The 22,021-nt window shown below is 33.6% G+C and overlaps 5 protein-coding genes across 5 annotated transcripts; 4 read left to right on the forward strand and 1 right to left on the reverse strand.

The window, feature by feature from the left end:
- The first annotated feature begins 240 nt into the window (after positions 1-240).
- Positions 241-3,274, forward strand: LOC104793199 (uncharacterized). Its single transcript, XM_010519510.3, has 10 exons — positions 241-994; positions 1,491-1,568; positions 1,741-1,782; positions 1,869-1,971; positions 2,157-2,221; positions 2,317-2,361; positions 2,466-2,573; positions 2,658-2,745; positions 2,844-2,890; positions 2,973-3,274. Exons 1-10 carry the CDS (start codon positions 416-418, stop codon positions 3,048-3,050), a joined length of 1,233 nt encoding a protein of 410 aa, XP_010517812.1. The 5' UTR covers positions 241-415; the 3' UTR covers positions 3,051-3,274.
- A 3,944-nt stretch (positions 3,275-7,218) lies between these two features.
- On the forward strand, positions 7,219-7,560 carry LOC147943007 (uncharacterized). The gene has a single exon (XM_087456260.1). The coding sequence runs from the start codon at positions 7,219-7,221 to the stop codon at positions 7,558-7,560; it is 342 nt and encodes a 113-aa protein (XP_087312386.1).
- Positions 7,561-9,119: 1,559 nt separating this feature from the next.
- On the forward strand, positions 9,120-11,273 carry LOC104793200 (F-box/LRR-repeat protein At2g42720-like). Its single transcript, XM_010519511.3, has 4 exons — positions 9,120-9,264; positions 9,420-10,340; positions 10,579-10,719; positions 10,801-11,273. Exons 2-4 carry the CDS (start codon positions 9,435-9,437, stop codon positions 11,089-11,091), a joined length of 1,338 nt encoding a protein of 445 aa, XP_010517813.1. The 5' UTR covers positions 9,120-9,264; positions 9,420-9,434; the 3' UTR covers positions 11,092-11,273.
- Positions 11,274-11,421: 148 nt separating this feature from the next.
- LOC147943008 (transcription elongation factor TFIIS-like) lies at positions 11,422-12,259 on the reverse strand. Its single transcript, XM_087453138.1, has one exon. The coding sequence runs from the start codon at positions 12,172-12,174 to the stop codon at positions 11,422-11,424; it is 753 nt and encodes a 250-aa protein (XP_087309264.1). The 5' UTR covers positions 12,175-12,259.
- A 697-nt stretch (positions 12,260-12,956) lies between these two features.
- Positions 12,957-15,328, forward strand: LOC147943009 (chaperone protein dnaJ C76, chloroplastic-like). Its single transcript, XM_087453968.1, has 9 exons — positions 12,957-13,406; positions 13,544-13,672; positions 13,758-13,887; positions 13,995-14,115; positions 14,231-14,312; positions 14,426-14,479; positions 14,680-14,718; positions 14,812-14,911; positions 14,986-15,328. Exons 1-9 carry the CDS (start codon positions 13,155-13,157, stop codon positions 15,114-15,116), a joined length of 1,038 nt encoding a protein of 345 aa, XP_087310094.1. The 5' UTR covers positions 12,957-13,154; the 3' UTR covers positions 15,117-15,328.
- Positions 15,329-22,021: the final 6,693 nt, after the last annotated feature.

Consider the following 22,021-nt stretch of genomic DNA (forward strand, 5'->3'; position numbering starts at 1 on the left):
ACACTATTATATCAGTATATATATATATAAATTTATATAATTATTAATTTATAATATTATTGGGACCATATTTTATAAGGAGATTTCGAAAAAATTATTATCTTATTATCTTATCGAATATTGTTAATTTTTACACTGGCCCGACTTGGGACCAACAAAATTTATTAATTTATAGTGTTTATTAATTTATAGAGTATTAATTTATAGAGGTTTTAAACAAGAGAATTGGGTATGAATTGTGAATAAGCGCGTTTCTAATTGTATCGCCAAATTATTTACATTTATGGTCCCTCAAGATTTGCTACATTTATAGAAAAAGCTTTTAAGTTAAAGATTAAGCAATCCTCTTAAACCCCAAAAATCACATTTCAGACGAAAAACCTCGAGTGAGTGAAGGAAGTGAGAAGAAGAAACAATGGCAGCTATGAAGCTTCTACTCTCTCAAGCTCGCCGCCAAGGTCTAGCCAAACCCTTTTCGTCTCCATTTCAACAAATCCCAAGACTCTTCTCTTCCTCTCCACCATCCGATTCGAACCCATCTCCCGATTCAAACGAATCTCGCAAAAAGCCCGTCACAATCGAGCCAGTCTCGTACGCCGCCAAACCCAAAGATCAGAAACCCGAACCAACCAATGTTGAATCGGCTGAGAATCTTCAACCCTCGGAGTCAGCGAACCGTTCGAGCTGGACGAGAGAAGAAATCAGATATGTGAAAGACTCTCAATCGATCAATCCGCTTTCTTACGCTCAGCGTGTGGCTCCGCTTCCTGAGGATCGAGTCGCCGGCGAGGATGAAGGAGAGAGAACTCCGGAAGAGATGGAGAGAGAGAGGAAGAGGATTGAATTAGAGAATCGAGCTAGAAGAAGGTTCTTAAGAGCTAATGCTGTTGAAGAGGATACTTCTTCACTTCCCCTGCCGACTTTGCTTAAACCAGAGCTGAAACATGGGAAGAAACCTATTTTCGATCTCATGGAGGCCATTAGAGAGATTAAGGTCACGCCCACATGATTGATTTTTCAACTTAGTTGCCATTGTAATAGAATTGAAACTTTACACTATTTAGGGTTCTTTGAACTTTTTTGTGTCAAAGGATTTATCTTTTTACTTGTTTTGTAGCTAGGGGACTTTAAATGAGTATTATAAAGGATGCTAAGATCATTGGGATTATTTGACTTTATAATGTAAACATAGGACGTCTTATAGAAGGCTTGGAAGCTTTGGTACGAGCTGTGGATTAGTTTAGAGGGGGCTATGTTCTTACGGAGGGAACTTTAAACGAGTGAATAGATCATGCAAGTTCTGTCTAATTAATGATGGTACTGTTAGAGTTGTGGATTCTGTAAACTGGTAATGGTTGTTGTTGAGTTGGTTTTCTAGTAGAGTGAGGGAGGACAGAACGAGCTTTAACGTGAATATGGACTCGTTAATTTGTGCATCCCTTGTATTCTTATATTTTTCCGTTCTGATGCTGTTTTTATCAATGGTTCAGGCCAATGCCAAGGCTAAATTTGATGAAACTCTTGAGGCGCACGTGAGGTTGGGAATTGAAAAAGGCAGATCTGAGCTGGTATTTGTTGCTTTTCTTTTCTCTGGAAATACATAAATCTCTCTAGCCTGTTCTTAATCAAAGATCTATGTCATTAGCATTTGATTGATTACCCCTTATCATTTAGTCTTAGAAACAGTTGTTCTCGCTGGCTTTATTTCTAGACTGACTGATATCACTGTTTAAACTGCAGATAGTTCGTGGTACTTTGGCTCTACCCCACTCTGTTAAGAAGGTAAAAGAAATGTCTTTCTAATTCATGATGGGAATTTCTGTTTACCAGCCACTTATATAATACAAGAAATGATCTTCCTTGTTCAGGATGTGAAAGTGGCTTTCTTTGCCGAGGGAGCTGATGCAGAGGATGCAAAAGCTGCAGGAGCTGATGTCGTTGGTGGTCTTGAGCTCATTGAAGAAATCTTGAGTAAGGAACCAATGCATTTTACTTCAGCCTCCTCGGTTAATTCACTTTTGACATCTAATGAACAATTGAACATGCTTGCATTTGTCTCTGTCATAACTTATCTCATTTCTCGAGACAATCTTTTTGTTTGTTGAATTGTGTTCAAATAGTAGATTATTTATCTGTACTTTTAACTCCATCTGCAGAAAGCGGCAAGATCGACTTTGATAGATGTCTTGCAACTCCAAAAATGATGCCCCGTGTTTACAAGGTTCTTAGATATGAGCACTTATATAAAATTCTTTGGAACATGATGGATGCGACATCTTCTCACATAATATACATATGGTTTGTGCTTATTTGCAGATATCAAGGATTCTTAACAATCACGGTTTGATGCCGAACCCCAAAGTGAGTTTGATTATTTCACTCAGCATCTTACTCTAATGAATCAATTAGTATGCTTACCTCTTGCCCTTAAATTAATTTGAAGGAATATTATACTTGTTGTGTAGCAAGGTAGTGTGACCAAGGATGTTACGAAAGCAGTCAAAGACGCAAAAGCTGGACATACCAAATTTAGAATGGATAAAACTTCGATTCTTCATGTGCCACTTGGAAAGGTGACATCTCTTCCCAAAGACGTAGAAGTTTATCTGACTTTCATTAGCTTTATTCTTAACAACGAACACTTTCCTGAAAACCAGATGAGCTTTCCTGAAGACGCTTTACGAGAGAACGTTGGTGCTTTCATGAACGCCCTTTTGCTAGCAAAGCCAGCCGGATTGAAAAAGAGTAAGTCATACCGTGAACTTGTGAACTTTTGTTGAGAGAGATTATTGTTTGGCTGATTAGAGAGTACTTTGTCTTTGCTTTTTTTTTTTTTTCTGCAGCTTCAAAATATGCTGGCTATGTGAATGCATTCCACTTGTGCAGCACGGTAAGCTTGTATATCAAACCCAATGTCTCCTTCTAGAAACACGTTTGGAATCCATTAAGCCTAAAAGAATTTGCTTTTGCAGATGGGAAAGGGTTATCCAGTATCGATACAGTCGTTATCTAGAGCAGCGGATCTCCATACCAAATTGCAGCTCAAGTGAAGCTAGTAGGCTCCAAATGATAAATCTTAAATTATCCAGGAAAAGTTTTCCAACTGTTTCCAAATGCTGAATCTTTGATACATTATGATTTGTTGTTTCTTAGGTAGTCTATTGCTCAATTGATCGAATTGGCTTTTGTATCTTTTAGTCACCTTTGTTGTTACTGCTTATCATCCACTTCCCCATAAAAGGCCTTTCACTTGAATAAGACAACAAATTTTGTCCTTGTTTGTTTCCATTACAACTTCAGTCTCTCAATTATATATAAAAAAAAAATGTTTGACTAATCAAGTCTCTGATAGCACTAAATATATTGTCAATCCCTTCGTACCTATTGACGGATCAAATTAACAATCTACAGTATAACCAAAGTGAGAATTTATGATTTCTAGGCTTGCTCATTTTCCTCATTTAATTTTGGCATTTACGTGGCTTTGGGACCATTCTTTAAGACTGTAATACATTATTTACTGTAAAATACATTGTTTTAGTTGGAGACTAATAAAAAACCAACATTATGTTGGAACGTTGTGATACCTCTTTTCTACAACCTTAAATGATAACACTCATCCACCTCCACGTTCTACATCATCAGTTTACTTGAGACGGTGAGGAGGATCATGACCAGAATGGTGAATAGGCATCAGAAGTAGTAAATGAATGGAAAAGTAGTAATGCATGTGGATGAATTATCAATTTTAGCTTAGACACCCAAAAAATTCGATTAGTTTAAATTGGAGGGAATTGTTCTGAATTGAACTGATTAAGTAATTAGGTTTGATTTAATTTTTTGGTTAAATTTTAGTTTGGTTCACATAAAAAGTAACGTAAGGTTAAAGAGAATGTTAATTTTTTTGCTTGTAATTTCAATTTATATTCCATGATTTAATACATTTTGTTAAGTTATAAGAAAAATATGAGAGAAAGCATTAAGCTTATGCATGGTGTGATTCAAAAAAGCTAAACATAATGTTGTGTGACATTAAATTATTTCAAACAATATGATTTCATAATTTTGAAGTTATATTTATACCAATTTTTTTTTTGTAAATACTCAGTTAGTGGCTCAGGATTCTACTAGATTAGGATCCGCCCGATGTGCGGGTTTAGATCTTTTAAAATAAAATAAAATTTAAAAGAATATTAAGTAAATATTTTAGTAATCTATCTATAAAAGTAAATAGATACACCAAGGTATCCAATGTAACATTTGGTTTAAAAGGTGTGATTCTGCGATTGAGACTATTAATCACGTTTTCTTTGAATGTCCTCGCTTGTGTGAAGTTTGGGATTTATCTCCGACTCTGGTCTCGTCAGAGGGTTTTACATATGAGTAAGTGTAATCGAATTTGGATTTTGTTTTCTGGAAGGGTGCCTCTCAAAAATGTGATCCTGATCAACTTCTTCAATTACCATGAATTTTATGGGCAATCTGGAAAACCATAAATAAATTTTTTTTTCAAGGTTTAGAGATTGAGGCAAATAATATAATTGCTAAGGCTTTGGGCGATAAGTTAGTCTGGGAAGATGCGCTCTCTTTTACGGTGGTCATGTCATCTCCATCTCCGTCTTCGCATGTCCATGTTTTTCACCTCGTGTCTAAGACAGAGCCTCTCCCCTTGCATTTGGAGTTAGAAGAGTTGTTGTGGGCCATAGAGCGGATATGTGCTGTAGGAATCACTTGTCAACATTTTTAGACTGATTGTGCTGAATTACTCACTATGGTGCAGTCCAAGATTCCCCGTCTTTCTCCAACCTGCTCGATGAGTTTAACTAGCTGGAGTTCTTCCCACTATTCTTCATTTCCTTTTAATTTATTGTTTGGTTGAAAAAAAAAAGTAAATAGATACACTTTTAGTTAAAGAAAAATAGTTGTAGATGAGTTCAAAGTTATTAAAATAAAATGAAATTTAACAAAGAATATATATTTAATTCTTTTCGTAAGTAAAAACAATGTATAAAAGTAAAGAGATAAACTTTAGTTATAGAAAATAGTTATTTTTTTGCTATAATACACTAATGTATATCCATTTACAAATATACTATCTACATTACCACTAAAAATGTATTTGTACACACAAAAAATATTTTACTTGTAAAATATACTCTTTAGTCTTTACTACAACCAACAAATTTTATTTATGAACACATTAAATAACCTATTATATATATCTTTACTTTAATATTTTTATAGTTACAAAAACACATACGTTAATCTTACATACTCATATCTTATATATATTACAATAACAGTCTTTTTGAATAAATTATTTGATTGGTAAAAAAAATATGAGACGATTTATTACTTCAACAATCTTTTTCTTTTTGTGAAGGTGAGTATTTACATTTTTTTAAAAACTGTAATTAATTGTATAGTTTTTCACAATCATTTATTTATCTTATAAAAAAAGTAATATTTTTTCTTGTAAAATTAACAACTTAAAATAATAAGTAAATAATATTATAATTTCGAATTTCTATTTATTAAGTTTTCTTTTCTCTATTTTACTTTTATATAAAATCTTTTTATGGTAGGTTTTGAATTTTACATTTTTATTTTTAATTTTTTTAATAAATTTAGAATTGACACGTGTCAACATCTGAATGATACAATTGACACGTGTCACAATCTTGTTAAATAGTAATTTTGCCATCAAGCTTTATATAATAAGATTAGGTTTTATGTAGTTGGGGTAAGATTCAATAATTAAAGCTAACCCATAATTCAATATGAAAAGTCTTTTATATCCCATTTGAAATTTTGTGTTAGTTGTTGAAGTTTTGTAGTTGGTAATTGTGTTTAATATATAACTGAATACAAAGACTAAACTGGTAAGTTAATTATCCGTTAATCTCTCAATAAAAAATGATGTTACAAATATATTTTTGTACAAGAGTTCATCAACTTTGAGAGTTTTTAAGTTGTTCCAGTGAAATTTGACCAAAATAATATGAGACTGAGTACAAAAGAAAAATAATATTTAAGATAATAAATTCTTTTGACATATAATTGTTTGTTTGATATATATATATATATATATATATATATATATATATAAAAATGATAGCTGACAAACATATCCACCAAGCTAAATATAAATTATTTTATCATTTTAAACTGATATTATATATACAAAAATAGATTATTTATGAACAACACAAACCCAACATTTTTTATACGTATTTTTTATATGTATCTAATATTTTTTATACATATCTTGTACCACATAATGAACATAATGTGCTAAATATACACCAATCAGAATTGCGTATATTTTATTTAGAGATTTGTACAAACACTTCATCTCGGAGTTCACCACAATCTCAAATCGTTCTTCTAGAGATGAATCGACCATGTACTTTACAAGCAAATCAAAAAGCTTGATAGCATGATCGACCAAGTCTCTGTTCATAGTAAAGAGAGACGTGGGGATGAGATATATACGTGAATTTAATTTGATTTGATTTTATTTCTAATTTGGTCTATTGGATTTAAAAAATTTGATTGTATATAATTAAGAAAACAAAATGCTAGAATTGAAAATTAATGATGATTTGATTTATGGAATATTAGTTTCTGGAATATGTCATGGAATTGGAATATATGGAGAATATGTTATTAATAATTTCTTTTTCATTTCAGTTAACCATTTAATAAATAATCGATAGAATATTGTTCAGTTATTAAGATATTATTAAACGGAGTCATCCCAGTTTGTTCGATTGTAAAATTAGTATCCGATTTGAATCCGTTTAGTAACCACTGGATAAAACGCGGAGCTATACTTAATTTAATTTGATTTTAATTTTTCTCTAATTTTCCCTATTCAATTTTTAAAAATTGATTTGATTATATAAGCTATTATATAAGCTGTGGTATATCTGGAAAGCCTGCAATGATAAACTTTTTGGTAACCTTGACTCAAATCCCCTGGCCATTTTGCGATTAGCGGAAGATGAGGCGAAAGCTTGGGCTCTAGCTCAAGTAGAGGATATGGTATTAGTTTTGGATGCTACCACAGCGGTGGATCACCGTAGAAATGGGGGATTAGGGGTTCCTAGGTCTTGCTCGAGCTATACTTGTTTCGTAGATGGGTCCTGGAAAACAACAAATCGTTTTGCGGGTAGATGATGGTTTTGTACTTCGCCCTGGGATGATGGCCCTACTATGGGTGCTGCCAATCATCGTCGTAGTCTCTCTCCTCTTTATGCCGAGATTGAAACCCTTGTTTGGGCTATGCGCTGTATGATTGGAGCGGATAACCAATCTGTTGTTTTTCTCACCGACTGCTTCGACTTAGTGAAGATGGTGTCTTCGCCTTCCGAGTGGTCAGCTTTTACGCCTTATTTGGAGGACATACAGGCGGATAAAGAGGAGTTTGTTTCCTTTTCTTTGGTCTATGTCCCTCGCTCTCAGAATGGTAAAGCGGATAATTTAGCGCGTCGTGTTCGCACTCTACCGCACTTAGTTACCTATGTAAACAATATTCCTACGCATTGGCTTATTTGAGCCAATCTTGTATTTTATTGTCAAAAAAAAAAAGCTATAATTAAGAAAACAAAATGCTAGGTTTGAAATCTGAACAAAAAGGTTACAACTGTTATAATGACGATTTTTGAATTACACTAATCAATATATCAAAATATATATTTATTCACTAGCTCCCACGTCCGAGATCATTAACCAATTTCGGTTTTGGTATCGGTTAAGGAAATACCGGAACTGAAAAGGATATTGATGGATATACTGGAGGGTCGGTATATGAGAGACTGACTATACGAGGGAGTGAAGAAAGTGAAGAAGCATACAATATATTGGTTAATGATCCTCTAAAAGAGATATGAATATATGATGTGTTTAATATGATTATACAATCTATATATATGGTTAAGACTTAAGAAGATTAAATGTTAAATTGTCATGACATGTTGATGATGCCTATGTGAGTCCAGGAATCTTTCTTCTCCACTCATAGCAAACAAATTTTGTTTGATTAAGATATGGTGGTTTTATTTAGACTTAAATCAGTTTAACTTTCATTCCTATTACTTAATTTACTCCAGCGTCCATCTCGAGGAGTAAGAAGTTACTCTTCTCCGTTTGTAATTACAGTATAAGCCCATATTGATCGATCTATAACTATAAAAATACCGTTAAATTTACTTACCAAAGTTGTAGAATTTACTTAAAATATACTATAAATGGTGGGTTTTGAACATTGATCAATATAATTGTTTACGTGAGTGATTAGTGAAAAGGAAACTGAAAGTTAGAGAAGATGAAGACGACGAACTAAAGTTTATATATAGAATTCATGGTTCGATTTGAACTGTTACACCGTCTCGTCGAAATTATAATGTATTTTGTGGAGTCCACTAGATCTTTGTTCTTCCTTAATTCTTCTTTACAACTTTGGCTCACGATACAACTGCAATACCTTCATCAATCCTCTGTTGCGTTATACTAGTCATATAGACTTGGTGTCTTCGACACACTTGGAAGTTGGAAGGAGGACACTTCTTCACATATACTATTGTTCGTTCTACGCGTAATAATGATGATTACTCTTAACAACTTACGTAATCAGCCGTGTCAATCATAAGCTTTACCTCTTAACAGTTTGGTACATGCGTCGAAATCGATATTGGTCTGTTTGATCTAGTCAATAGTCAATGATTTGGTGCTTGTAATATAGTTTTTTTATCTCTTCTTCACAGTATTTTCTCGTTATAATTGCTAACTTAACACCACTATATGATTATGTGTTGTATTCCTATCCGTTTCGTTTTTATATTATTTAAGCCAAAAACCCAAACATAGATCTTAAAAATAATGGTTTCTATAGTAATTTTCTAAAAGTGTATTTAAGCCAATAAAACCAAACCACTACTAAACTGGAAAAAAAAAAAAATGTTTGACTAATCAAGTCTCTGATAGCACTAAATATATTGTCAAATCCCTCCATTCCTATTGACTGATCAATTTAACATTATAACCAAAACGAGTGTTATTGAATTCGACGTCGTTTTGGTAGTCATACTCCTCGGCGGGTCTTTTTGATAGACTTTGGACGCGGACGACTCTTAAACTGCTGCCCTGCTTCTCTCATTTTCTACAATTTCGACCGATGTGCTGCTCTTCTCTCGAGTTTTCAAAATCCTAAATTGGGTTGAGTTTTCAGAGCTTTCGTCAATTTAGCCGCCGCCTCTGGAGGTAAGTTTTTTTCTTTGGGTATTGATGGTTTGAGATCACTATCTCTCGTTGGATCCAAGGCATACAACAAAAAAAAAAATGGAACTTGAACTCTGTGGCTGCCGTTTCTGAGTCTAGTTATTGAAATTTTGTGTCTTTTCGATACTTTGTTTTAGGGTTTGTGAGTGCTGATGGATAGAATCAGCCTTTTACCAGATGAGGTTCTTGGGCACATCTTATCGTTTCTCCCCTCAAAGCAGGCTGCTTCGACGTCGTTACTCTCTCAGAGGTGGAGGAATGTGTTTGTTTTGGTTCCAAGTCTTGACCTTGATTATGTGCTTGATGAGGCTCGTCCATACCGGCATGACCATTCCAAAGATTTCATGGATTTTGTGGAGAGTTTGCTCATTCTGCGAGGCAAGTCGCCAGTAAAGAAGTTCGCTCTAAAGATTCATCTCCCTCATCTATTTGGCATAGACCCATCTCGTATTCATTACTGGATCTGCAATGTGCTTGAGCTTGGTGGTCTTGTGGATCTTGATCTGTTCATCATTTTCCAAGGAGAACTTCACCTTGTGCCTTTGTTGATCTTCAAGAGCAAGACACTGGTTAAGCTGAGACTAGGACGTGGTTTTACACTCAAGCTTTCTCATCAGGATGTTTATCTCCCTATGCTTAAGACTTTATGTCTTGACACTGTTGATTTTGAAGGAGGTCATGATGTCCTTGAAAATCTTCTAACTCGTTGCCCTTTGCTTGAAGAACTGGTTCTTGATGATCAGCGTTGGAAAACTCGGTGTGGTTCTGTGTCTTCTCCATCTCTAAAGAGACTACGCATCCGATTCTTTAATATCCCCATCATCTCTCTTGATGTTCCCAATCTTGTCTACTTGGAACTTTCGTGTATATTTGGGAGCAAGTATGCAAATCTTAACTTGGATTCCCTCATCGAAGCTAGACTCAATCTTTGGGTAGAAGAACGACGATTAAGGGTACTAAGAGGTGGATTTGCTCATTTAGATTCTTCTGACCTGATGGATCTCATCACTGCAATCAGAAATGTTAAGGTCCTTCACTTAACTAGTGATGCTCTTGAGGTCACTCTTCTATTATTTATCTATTGTTGTAACAGTCATTTGCTGCTCAATAAAATAAAAGAAGGATAGACCAAGAGTGGTTAGGTTCTGTGTCTTCTTTCACCAAGTCTTGCGGTGGTAGTATGATCTTAATTGGCATTACAGTCTTCTGATGGCAAATTGGATCCGTTTAATTGAGGTTATGATTCAAATATTCTATTACTTGTGTGATGACCAAGCTGATTTGGTTTTGTTGCAGCTGTTTTACTATTCCGGTCAAGACTTACCCATGTTCGACAACCTTGTTTGTCTATCTATAGCAAGTGACAAGAAGCAAGGATGGCAAGTTCTGCCACTTCTTATCAAGAACTCTCCAAATCTTGAAACTCTCATCTTCAAGGTATCTCATGATAGCAGACTGACATATCCTAAACGCCGTATATACCGATATGTCTATAACTTTGTCTCCTTTATACATCAGGGTCTAGAGCACTACGGAACTTCAAAATGTGGGGATGCATGTGTTTGCTTTGGCACTTGGGAGGGTAGCCCGTCTTGCCTGTCATCTTCTCGAGTGAAGGTGCTGGAGATATGGGGTTATCAAGGAACTCCAAGAGAGCTGAACCAAGTGAAGCATTTCTTAAAGAAGCTACCATGTCTTGAGCTGGTGAAAATTTGTGCTGTAATCAACATCCAAGTGCCCATCGATGTACAGTATCTTTTGAAGCTTCCAAGAGCTTCATCAAACTGCAAGATCGAAGCCATATCTTAACTATAAAAGATAAAAACGCAAAAGCCTATTGAGTATGGTTTTGCTAAGTCCTTTTTAATATCTCTTGAATGTGAAGTCTTTGTATTTGGTTTATGACAGAAACCTTGCCAGCAGACATGAGATAAACTGTGTGGTTATTGTCAGTTTACTTTTATATATGGAACATTCCTTTTTATTGTCAAGAGAGTCTTTATAACCCAGATTTAGAAAAATTCATGAACTTGAAGCAACTTGAACCAATCATTGTATTGAAATTACAATTCAACAATATTTATAGTTATGAAAAGAGGACTGAGATTATATACAATAGTCAAACTGACTAAATCTCTGCTAAGTCATGATCAGATCAGCTGACTGAAGCATATTCATTCGGCTCTCTTCCTTAAATCTTGCTCTCTCTTGAATCCTTTGAAGCTCCTTCCGAAGCTGCTCGCTCCCCATCTCTTGTCTCTCCATTGTCACGAGTATCTCTCCATTGATCTCGCCAATTAACACTTTCCTCCTCAAATCAGGATTGTTAGTATCTCCCATGTTGAACAGAATCGAACGGTACTTAGCTTTTTGAGGTCCCATGAAACAACCTAACTTTTCAAACATTGCACATTCCACAGATACAGCCACAACGCAAGGATCACAAGCAACGACTCGTGTCTTCATCTCGGTCTCAACAACCTCATTAGCAACTTTAGCCAACGATGTTTGAAGAATCTCACGCACCTTGTCTCGTTTTGGATCTCCTGTCTTCTTCATTGTTGAACCCGTTGGAATCATCTTGACCGGAGTTGTGTCTTCATTACGGCTCTGTTCTCCACCCGAAGCGTAAAGAATCCGCAGCCAAAAGTTCCAAAGAAGCCTTCCTTCCGATCGAATCTGGGGGTTTTTGTGATCGTTGAAGAATCTCAAACCCTTCCCCATGGAGGACGTTGTGCAGACAACATCACAAGCAAGTGACTTAGGAGCTTGTTTCAAACGATTCATGGCGTCTACAAACCTCGAAACCTCGGGAGAACTCTGAACACCTCTTACAGACTTAGCCGCTCGAAGTGCTACCTCGAACAACTCCAAGAACTCTTGTCTCTGCATCGTTCTCGTTCTTGATAGGTCTCTTGTGTGTGTTTGCTCTCTCTCTCTCTCTCTCTCTCTCTCTCTCTCTCTCTCTCTCTCTATTTCTCTCTATCGAATCAGGGTTTGGAAGCAAACGAATGGTATCAGATATTTTTATATAGAGAGAGTAAGCGCGTTAGACTCTATATAATCCAATTCCAAGTAGGTTTTGTTCATTAGTTTCATGATGCTTACTTGCTATCCAAGTCTGTTTGAAATTTCCTTTTTTCTTTGTAGTTCTGAAAGAGATTCATGTGATTATTTTTTACAATGGGGACTTATTATTTTTAGAACAACCAACGTATTTACAAAAAGAAAAAAAAAAAAACTCAACAAATCAAATATCTGAACTTTCCGAATAAAGCCATGTCATTTTTTGTTTGTTTATTAAAATCCATTGTAAATTTATCTATTCCAATATATCGATCTGAACTAAAAATTATATCCTTTATTATTATCTTATAATAATGTTCTGCTAATGGGTAAAAGAAAATTACAGTTAATGAAAACACAAAACTCAAATTGGTGGGTTATGAAATTAATTATTGTATTATAATTTTTTAAGCAATCTTTTTTAGCCTATTTCAGTATCTAATTTCGTGTGGGAGGAGGATAGATAAAAAAAGCCAATCTTGGCGGGTAGTAAAAGCGTGAAGAGACACATAAGACAAGTAGCTGACACGTGCCACGGTCGGCTAAGCACGCTTTCGCCGGTCGCCGCTAGATTCATATCAGATTCCAAATAACCTTCCCTGGTTCTTATCTTGCCATGTCAGCATTCGACCCTCGTACGCCTTTAAACTCTTTCATCAATGATAAAATTATTAATTCAAAAATAAATCGGATTGAAATATATAACGAGATTTTTTTTGTTCTTCTCATAAGGGGGCGTCGTAGTGATCGGAACCGGATCGGGTCGGATCTGATTAGGATTGTACTTGTACCGGACCTTAGTTTCAATGGCGCAGATACTTTCCCCTGTTTGTACGGATCTGTTGAAGTTCCAGAACTCAGTTCTTAGCTCCAGATCAGGTGCGTCGTCGCGGTTCTCGGCGAAGACCACCGCCGGTGCTTCTTCGTCTTGGGGCTTACCTCGTTACGCCGGAAAGAGACGAAGTGGTTCCATCGGGAGGTTAAGAGTTGCAACTGAAGATGCTTCTTCTCTTTCCACCGGTGATGTCGCCGATGATTACTATGCCGTTCTCGGACTCGTAAGTAACCTAATTCCTAATCCGATTATTTTGATTATTGGCATTAGGGATTTTTGAAGTGAAATTTTGAAGCTTTAGATGGGTTACAATCCTTAAGATTCTAAAGATCGTGACTTTAATTTGTTATGTCAAAATAGCTTCCAGATGCTACACCGGCGGAGATTAAGAAAGCTTACTATAACTGTATGAAATCTTGTCATCCTGACTTGAGTGGCAATGACCCTGAAACCACAAACTTCTGCATCTTCATTAACGATATCTATGAGGTGAGTAAGTTTCTTTACTTGACTTCACATATACACAATGTAATGGTTGGTTAGTAAGGTCCCATGTGCTTTTGTTGCATTGCAGATTCTAAGTGACCCTGTACAGCGTATGGTTTACGATGAAATTCATGGTTATGCTGTGACTGCCACCAATCCTTTTCTTGATGACTCTAGCCCAAGAGATCATGTTTTTGTTGATGAGTTTGCTTGTATAGGTATTTTATTTTCTTGAAACTTCAATTCAGTGCACTTCGTTTGTGGCCGTGGTGAAAATTTTGGTACTGACTCTGATGATTCTGGATCTGTGTTTGCTGTTTAACAGGCTGCAAAAATTGTGCCAATGTGGCTCCAGATATATTTGAAATTGAGGAAGATTTTGGAAGAGCAAGGGCCTGTAACCAGCGTGGCAACCCAGATTTAATTCAGCTAGCAGTTGAGACATGGTATGTTTATATTCTGTAGATGCTGCAACTGATTGTGGAGTATAATATTACTCCTTGACTGGTGGGAAGTTTCAGGGGAACTGATTTGGAGACGCCTTTTTTGTTTTGTTTTCAGCCCGGTTGATTGCATCCATCAGACTTCTGCTGCACAGTTGTCATTGCTTGAAGATGAGATGCGAAGGGTTGAAAGAGTAAATGTAAGACGAGCGTTTCTCTTGTAGATATCTTATTGTTCATTGAAAAGAACCACAAGGCATTGCTATGATTTCTTGATTATATACTTGTTGCTAAACTGTCATTGATTGATCAGGTTGCTCTGATGCTTTCTGGAATGGGGTCAGGAGCAGTTGATGTTTTCAGAATGGTAAGAAGGAAATAAAAAAAACTCTCTGTTCTGTAGCTGATTAGAGCTGAAATGCCCCTTGTCTTTCCCCTTCTACTCCTTGGTCTTTTTATTCCCACTTACAAATAGACTTTGGCCCATGTTTTCTTCCCTTACGAAACAAGATAGCCTATACTTCTTTATTTATCATCTAACTGATCAATCTTTGAATCCCATTTCAGGCGAGATCTCGATGGGAAAAGAGGCAAGCAAAAGTTTTGGTATGAACTTTTCCACTTCGAAATCCTTACGAGACTATTTGCATTAATCTCTTAGATGAACATAACATCAACTCGTGCTTACCTATGTTTCAGAATCAAGCTAGAAGTAGAATGATGAAGCGGAAAAACACAGACGAAGAACCTTCCTATTGGGATAACCTCTGGGGCCAACAGAATGGTTACCAGAAAAGCGGTAAGATTGATGACAGTAAGCTCCCTTCGTCTTTGGTTAATGATCATGTTTACTCATTTCGATGTATGTGACAGAGGAAGAAGTACAAGAACGAGCACAGCGAGCGGCCGCAGCAGCTAGGAGATGGAGGGAATACTCACGAAGAGGCGTTGATAAGCGCCCCACCTTCAAACTCCCCGACTCCGCCTCTAAAGGAGACAACTGAAACCACATGGACATAAGTCTCTTGTAGTTTATATAGGTAAGTAGGCTTCTTACTAGATTTTATATGTAATAATTTCATTCAGCACAGCCGTACAGGTAGGTGTGTCATGTCGCGTTCTAGACTTGTATAGCTTTGTTCTCACATCGATTAAGGGAAAAAAACAAGTGTATTAAAGTAACGTATTCAATTTTATGTATAATATACTTTTCCAACGCCTAGATATAAAATAGTATAATAGATAAATTAAAACTTTAACATTGACGTCACTAGACTTGGGGGTTACTATGCACGATAATTGTGTTATAGTGCATAATAGATAGATAATGAGGAAATAATCAAGTGATTATCATTCAATTATACTAAGATTTTAGTAAAGGGATATATAATGAGGGAATATATAAAGAATCAAAGGAAATATAGTTAGACTATCTGGTTTGATCCAATCAAGAATATACTGTATATATATATACTAGAGATTGACATATAGGGCTGATCATAATAACAAGTAGAGGCGTCGATGGAGTATCCAGCGAAGGGGTCTCTTGAATGGATCGACATACAATTGATATTTGTGTTTTCGGCGATGATCATCGCACTCATCCTTATCTTTATCTCCATCTTCGGCTGCTTCTTTATAATCCGATATGCCAAGACTTACAATATTCACGACGACGACTTATACGTGGAATATATTCGAAGATCAAAGTTACAATCTTCTACTACGACGACCTAGAAGAAGTTGGAGTTCTGACATCTTCGCTTTTTCAAGTGTAGATTAAACTAGTTTGCTTCTCCTTGTGTTTTGGGGGTTTAATATTCACCTAGTCTTTTTGTTCTTGGGCTTTGCGTAGTTTCTTTAATTCTAAATTGCTTATAACTTACCCTTCAGAGTATTCATTCTCGATATATAGGATCCGGAACACCTTATTCAATCAAGTTATATATAATTCCTTCACGTACGAAGGATTAGGAATTTTAATATATTTCAGTCACCTGGGTTCTCTTCATTAAGTGAATACTCGTCTGTAAAAACTAAAACGCAACCATACACAAAGAGCGAGAGAGATGAGCAAAACATAATGAAGGAATCGATACTATTGAAAGAATGGCCAAAATTTTCAATTTATTATATATAAAAAATGAAAAACTAATAACAAATTAAACTAAATCCCATAGCGAAAAAAAACTAAATTAATCCCATACTTAACGAAAAACCATGAACAGTATTCAAACTTGATTGACGAGGTTGTATCTTTGGTCCTTGTCTTGGTCGACGATCATAGATAGCCACTGACGAAACAAATAAAGTCCAAAGATTCCACCATAGATAAGGAAAAAGAATATGGATCCGACCGTGTAATACAAATATGCTAACGCATTATCATCCATGGTTGATCGATCGACAAAGTGCCAAATGAACAATTTTATTTGTGATTTTCAATATTTGCTAGTTGTTGTAATCCAGTGAGAAAAATATTATTTTGATTCATTGTCAAACAGAGTTATATAGAATAATGGAGTAATTTCTAGTTTGACAAAATAAAAAAAAAGGAAAAAAAAGCTCTTAAGATAATTACGGATGATAAAGATCATTATATATATATATATAATAACAGTTATCTAACTTCTTCTTTTTTCGACCGCAAGAACATTTATGGGACTATTTACTAATTTAATGGGACTTGGTTCTACAGAATCTATATATATAGATTTTTGAAGTACATTTTGGGTTTTACTCTTTTATTTATACTTATTTAAATTGTTATTTTGCAATATTGATGCCTAAACAATTTAAAAAATCAATTACCAAAATCAAAGAAATCGACTAAAAACATAATATTTTATTGCCATTAGATCAACAACATATCTATAAGTTTAATATAATCTCTCAAACTTTTAATGATACACAACCAATTTTCTAAAACAAAATAATACACAATCTCTACATAATAAATTATTCCTAAAATCGAATGCATAATCCTCGGCCTATTAAATTCATATTTGCAAAATGTCCAAGTTTGGTCCAAATTCATATCTTAAACTTGCTCAGCAAGATTTTCTAGCTTTCGACCAAACTTAATCCTAACCATCCACTACCTATATAAATTAGTTTGTCAATAGATCAATGTATTCGGCCTACACAGTCGTCTGTGTACTTATTATGTGTTCTAGGTTTGTAAATTTCTCTCCCTGGTTCTTGTTATGTGTTCTAGGTTTTGATCATTCTTTTTTAGTTTAAATCACTTTTTTATATACAGATTTGATCATTTGAACCAAGTCCATTTCGGGTTGGTCATCCTCAACATTTTGCTTTTATGATAAAGATGTTAATCTAGCAAAAAAAGCAATAGCTTCATTGAGCCTTTCAATAGCTTATGTTTCTAGATTATTAACAATGAAAGAGAATGACTTTTGAGTTTATTTTCATTTACTAATTTGTTTTTTTACTTCTGTGCAGTATTATTTGATTTCCTCAATTAAAAATCTCAATTTGACAACATGACGTCTGACCTATCTATAAACAAAGCCTTTGTTGGTTATTTTTACAGGTATAATTTGTATTCATTAAATAAATATTTCAACTTTTTAACACTAAAAATCCTTTTTCACCGAGTAAGTTGTTATATTTCATGTTATTCGACGAGGTATCTCTAATAAATAATATTTTCAATTTGAAATTGACATTTCTATATTATGAAATATCTATTGACTTTCCATAATCTCTAATCGTGTCTTTGCAGCTCTCCATAACAGTACGTTCATCGGTATTATTTTTTCATATAATTTGTTTTTAAAAAATATCAAGTGGATAATAAGGAAAATACGAGAATTTCTATAAAAAAATGAAACAACAATATCTTGTCATATTTTGTTTTAAATTTTAAATCTTCTACAATCAAATCAAATCTTAATTATTGTTATCAAAACTGCTTACTAATTATGTAGGAAATATATATACTTAAATTTCTTATATTTAATTAGGAAATTACTATATATACCATAACTTATTTATGTATTTATTTCCAGAAAATACCATAATCGCGAGATTATAATATTAACTAAATATATTGACAAAAAAAGAATATTAACTAAATTTTTATCATTTATTTTACCTCTCAACAATATGTATCCGAATATAAGAATTCGGATCTGCAAACAAATAAATGCCATAAATTTTGCTTTAATTGTTATACATATATTCGAAAGAAAAAACTTATAAAAACTAATTAACTCTGCTTAACTTCCTATAAAGAAAATAAATTTGCGGCTTCACTACGACAAGCCTTAACTTATCCTGTGTTTCTTAGTTTTTGGATGTTTATTTTTTCTGCTCATGTTTATAAAATGAGAGAAAAAGATATAGAATTCTAAACTTTGCCTTAATATACATTAATCAAGAAAAACTAATGATTAAATAGTGATTTAAAAGTTTTTATCTGGTTTATTTTGGTTCTTCAGACTAACTATATAACTATACCAGATATAAGAAAAAATTAAACTTTATAATGTTATGAAAATTAAACTTATAAAATTTTAAAAATATTACAGGACAGGATTAGATGATGAGACAAGTTCAGATCACTATTAATAATTTGAAATATCATTAGCTCAGTGCTACAATACAAAAATAAGTTAAGAAATAATTATGTAAAATGATTACATAACAGTCATACAATCTTAAGCATTAAACAAAATTAAAAATTAATAAAAATTAAAATTTAAAATTTGAATTTTTAGTTTAAAAAAATAGTCCCGCGGTACACCGCAGGTTAAAATATAGTATCAATTAAAAATCTAAACAGCTGAAAAAAATCTAGCCTAGATAAAAAGAGTGTCTTTGCCCAAAAAAAGATAAAAGGAATGTAATGCATAACTTTTTTATTTTATTTCTAATAGAATGGCTAATGTTGATGGAATTAGATCTCGCAGTAATACACGTGAATTGTTTTAGTTATACAGCTCAACGAATATTCTAAATAATAATAACAATACAGTATCTAGTGAACCTCTTTTGTTTTCATCTACTTCTGCAAAGTTCGACGCACAACGTGATGATAGAATAGATACTGCGAGCGTTTACGCGATACAGAACTCGGAAGGTTGAAGGCGGTTTTTGAAGAGATCACACAAGAGAAGAGATCTCAGATACAAATATGCTATTAGAATTTATACAAGGAAAAAAATATAGGCTATAACGTGTAATACAAATATGCTAACGCATTATCATTCATGGTCGATCGATCGACAAAGTGTCCAAACGAACAATTTGAGTTGTGATTTCCAATATTTTTGCTATATATAGAATAATAGAATAATAATTTCTAGCTTGACCAGCAAAAAATGGATAAGAATTTCTTAAGATAATTGTTTCCCGATGATTAAGATCACTTCATATAAATCTCTCTGATAGGTCAAAAATATATATATGACAACAATAATGCTAATTAAGCAAGAAAATATTTAAAACCGATATATATGTATATATATATCCAAAAAAAAAAATCCAAACAAAATGAAATCTAAAAAGACTAAAAGGTGACGAAAAGCCCCTAATTAATGACCTAGATTCTGATCTAATTTGGTTGGAAAACTGTGTGCGTCGCCTCGATCGATCGTCCATCATAACATGGATTCATGGGTTGCGCAATCTCAGATCTTTCATCTTTCTCACTAGACGGCATCGCCGAGCAAGCTCTACTACAAAGAGAACCCCCGAAAACGATAACAATGAAAGACATCACCGTCATTACCCAAAACAACACTTTTACAGTTTCTTCATATCGTGATGTATTATCCATAGCCAAAGGGAGAGACGACTCCTAAAAACTCAACCAGTTCTTGTTGAAGATGAAGACTACGCGTAATGGTTAAAGACTTTGTTTATAAAATAAACGACACATATAAGTTTACCCTACCGAAGGCTCCTCCTAACTAATTAGGACAAGTTTACAAATTTCAACCTGCATTATAAATATTAATTAATTAGGATATGTACGTAGTTTAATAATTAATGGATAAGTGTCATGCCTAAATTCTTTTGATTTTTTACATATATTATGAGATTTATGTAATTCCTTATTATCTATTTACTAATTTAATGGGACTTGGTTTCAGAGAATATCCATTAAAAATCTAAATAGTTGAAAAATCAAAATCAGATAAATGTAATGCTTAATTTTTTTTTAATTGGATACCTAATGTGGATCGAGTTAGATCTCGTAATATATATATATATATATATATATATATATACTTATATACATATCCTCGTACAATTGTGTTAGTTATACAACGTAACTAGCTAGTGCACCTCTTCTGTTTTCATTTACTTATGCGATGTTCGAGACACGGCGGATGAAATAATAGATAATGCGAGCACGATTATATACTTAGTCCAATGGTTTGTCTGCATCTATATAATCATGTATTTACTAATATTGGACTGGTTGATTTGTCGTGAAACTAATAAAAAGGAATATTTTCGCTTACGCGATATAGAACTTGGAAGGTTGCAGCCTGTTTGTGAAGAGATCACACGACTTGGCCAAACATCTACACGGCGCCTGATTTTTTCGAGGACAATGATCTCAGTAACTTTTGAGTTTAGAGATTTTTTTTTTCTTTATAGATTTTTTTTAAGTATTTGCTTAATCAGCTTTTAAAATTTAATTTCCTGTATCTTTGACTGATTTAATGTCATTTCCCTTTGTGATTTAATCTAAATTCAATAATATGATATCTTTAGTTTAAATTATATACACAAATATTATATATTCAAATAGATAATCCTAGTTCGTATAATCCCTGTAACGATCATACGGTACTTCCGTTAAAGACCGTTAGTGATGACATAATCATTTCTATTTTTAATAAATTAATAATAAAAAAATATAGAAATACGTATATCATAAAAACTAATCTAAATAAATATTCTTTTCATTTTATCATCCATCTTTCGTCACGCGCTCAACAGAGAAATTGAAGTGAAATGGTGAACGATTGATGCTTCTGATAAATTTGTTCCTGCGTAACACATTTACGTTGAAATGAAATATATATGTATTTTTTATTTACGTTGTAGCTATATAAATGAAATATTTTGAATACATCATACACTTTACAGTGTATGCAAAAATGAAAATATATTATTTTATTAATAAATGAGGGTGTGACTGAATTTGATTCCAGTGTTAGTAGTGTGTTGTGAAACAAACGGGTCCACACGTAACTATTCGGATAATCTAAGGCTTTGTGCCCATGCGGTGGCCTCAACTATTCGATGATAACACAAATTTTAGGATTCCAAACATGTGATTACACAAATCTTGGTGTAAAATCAAAAACACAAAAATAAAAATAAAAATGTGTGATGTTTTTTCTGTATCTATTTAGTTTTTTTTTTTTATAATTTCAGTGACTAAAGAACCAAAAAAAATCCATCATTGTTGAGTTGAGTGTTTTTGTTACGGGATGTGTATTCATGTTTTCATTTGTTTTATATCCTTTCATATTATATTATACTAGGATGTCGGTGCGGTAAACCGCACGGGAAAGTGAAAACTTGAAATGACTAACATTGTTTTTTTTTTTCACATTTCAAATGAAAAATTTATGATAATTTTTTAACTGCAAAATATAATAGTTATAAATAATGACTAAGATGAATCAACCAAATTAGTTAAATAAAATATTTATTATATATATAAAAATGAAAAATCGATTCAGCGACAATAAGATAATAATGTTAATGATATATAAATCTAAGTTTACTGAATCATACTCAGATAATCAATTTTGAAAGATATTTACATAAAACAATTAAATCATTATTTTATCAAAACTTATAAAAAATAATAAAAGAATCAGGGAGAAAAAGTTAATAGCTGCCACTGCAACCAACCAAA

The sequence above is a fragment of the Camelina sativa genome, chromosome 6 (genome assembly GCF_030686135.1).
Source record: "Camelina sativa cultivar CO46 ecotype springtype chromosome 6, ASM3068613v1".
NCBI classification, from domain to species: domain Eukaryota; kingdom Viridiplantae; phylum Streptophyta; class Magnoliopsida; order Brassicales; family Brassicaceae; genus Camelina; species Camelina sativa.

Excerpts from the sequence above, each read along its gene's own strand:
- LOC104793199 (XM_010519510.3), top strand. The coding sequence starts at position 416 with ATGGCAGCTATGAAGCTTCTACTCTCTCAAGCTCGCCGCCAAGGTCTA. Across the intron at positions 1,972-2,156 it reads GCTCATTGAAGAAATCTTGA|AAAGCGGCAAGATCGACTTT; the intron begins GTAAGGAACCAA and ends CTCCATCTGCAG. Across the intron at positions 2,222-2,316 it reads TGATGCCCCGTGTTTACAAG|ATATCAAGGATTCTTAACAA; the intron begins GTTCTTAGATAT and ends GCTTATTTGCAG.
- LOC147943007 (XM_087456260.1), top strand. The coding sequence starts at position 7,219 with ATGGGTGCTGCCAATCATCGTCGTAGTCTCTCTCCTCTTTATGCCGAG.
- LOC104793200 (XM_010519511.3), top strand. The coding sequence starts at position 9,435 with ATGGATAGAATCAGCCTTTTACCAGATGAGGTTCTTGGGCACATCTTA. Across the intron at positions 10,341-10,578 it reads TAACTAGTGATGCTCTTGAG|CTGTTTTACTATTCCGGTCA; the intron begins GTCACTCTTCTA and ends GTTTTGTTGCAG. Across the intron at positions 10,720-10,800 it reads TTGAAACTCTCATCTTCAAG|GGTCTAGAGCACTACGGAAC; the intron begins GTATCTCATGAT and ends TTTATACATCAG.
- LOC147943008 (XM_087453138.1), bottom strand. The coding sequence starts at position 12,174 with ATGCAGAGACAAGAGTTCTTGGAGTTGTTCGAGGTAGCACTTCGAGCG.
- LOC147943009 (XM_087453968.1), top strand. The coding sequence starts at position 13,155 with ATGGCGCAGATACTTTCCCCTGTTTGTACGGATCTGTTGAAGTTCCAG. Across the intron at positions 13,407-13,543 it reads ACTATGCCGTTCTCGGACTC|CTTCCAGATGCTACACCGGC; the intron begins GTAAGTAACCTA and ends ATGTCAAAATAG. Across the intron at positions 14,116-14,230 it reads CAGCTAGCAGTTGAGACATG|CCCGGTTGATTGCATCCATC; the intron begins GTATGTTTATAT and ends TTTTGTTTTCAG.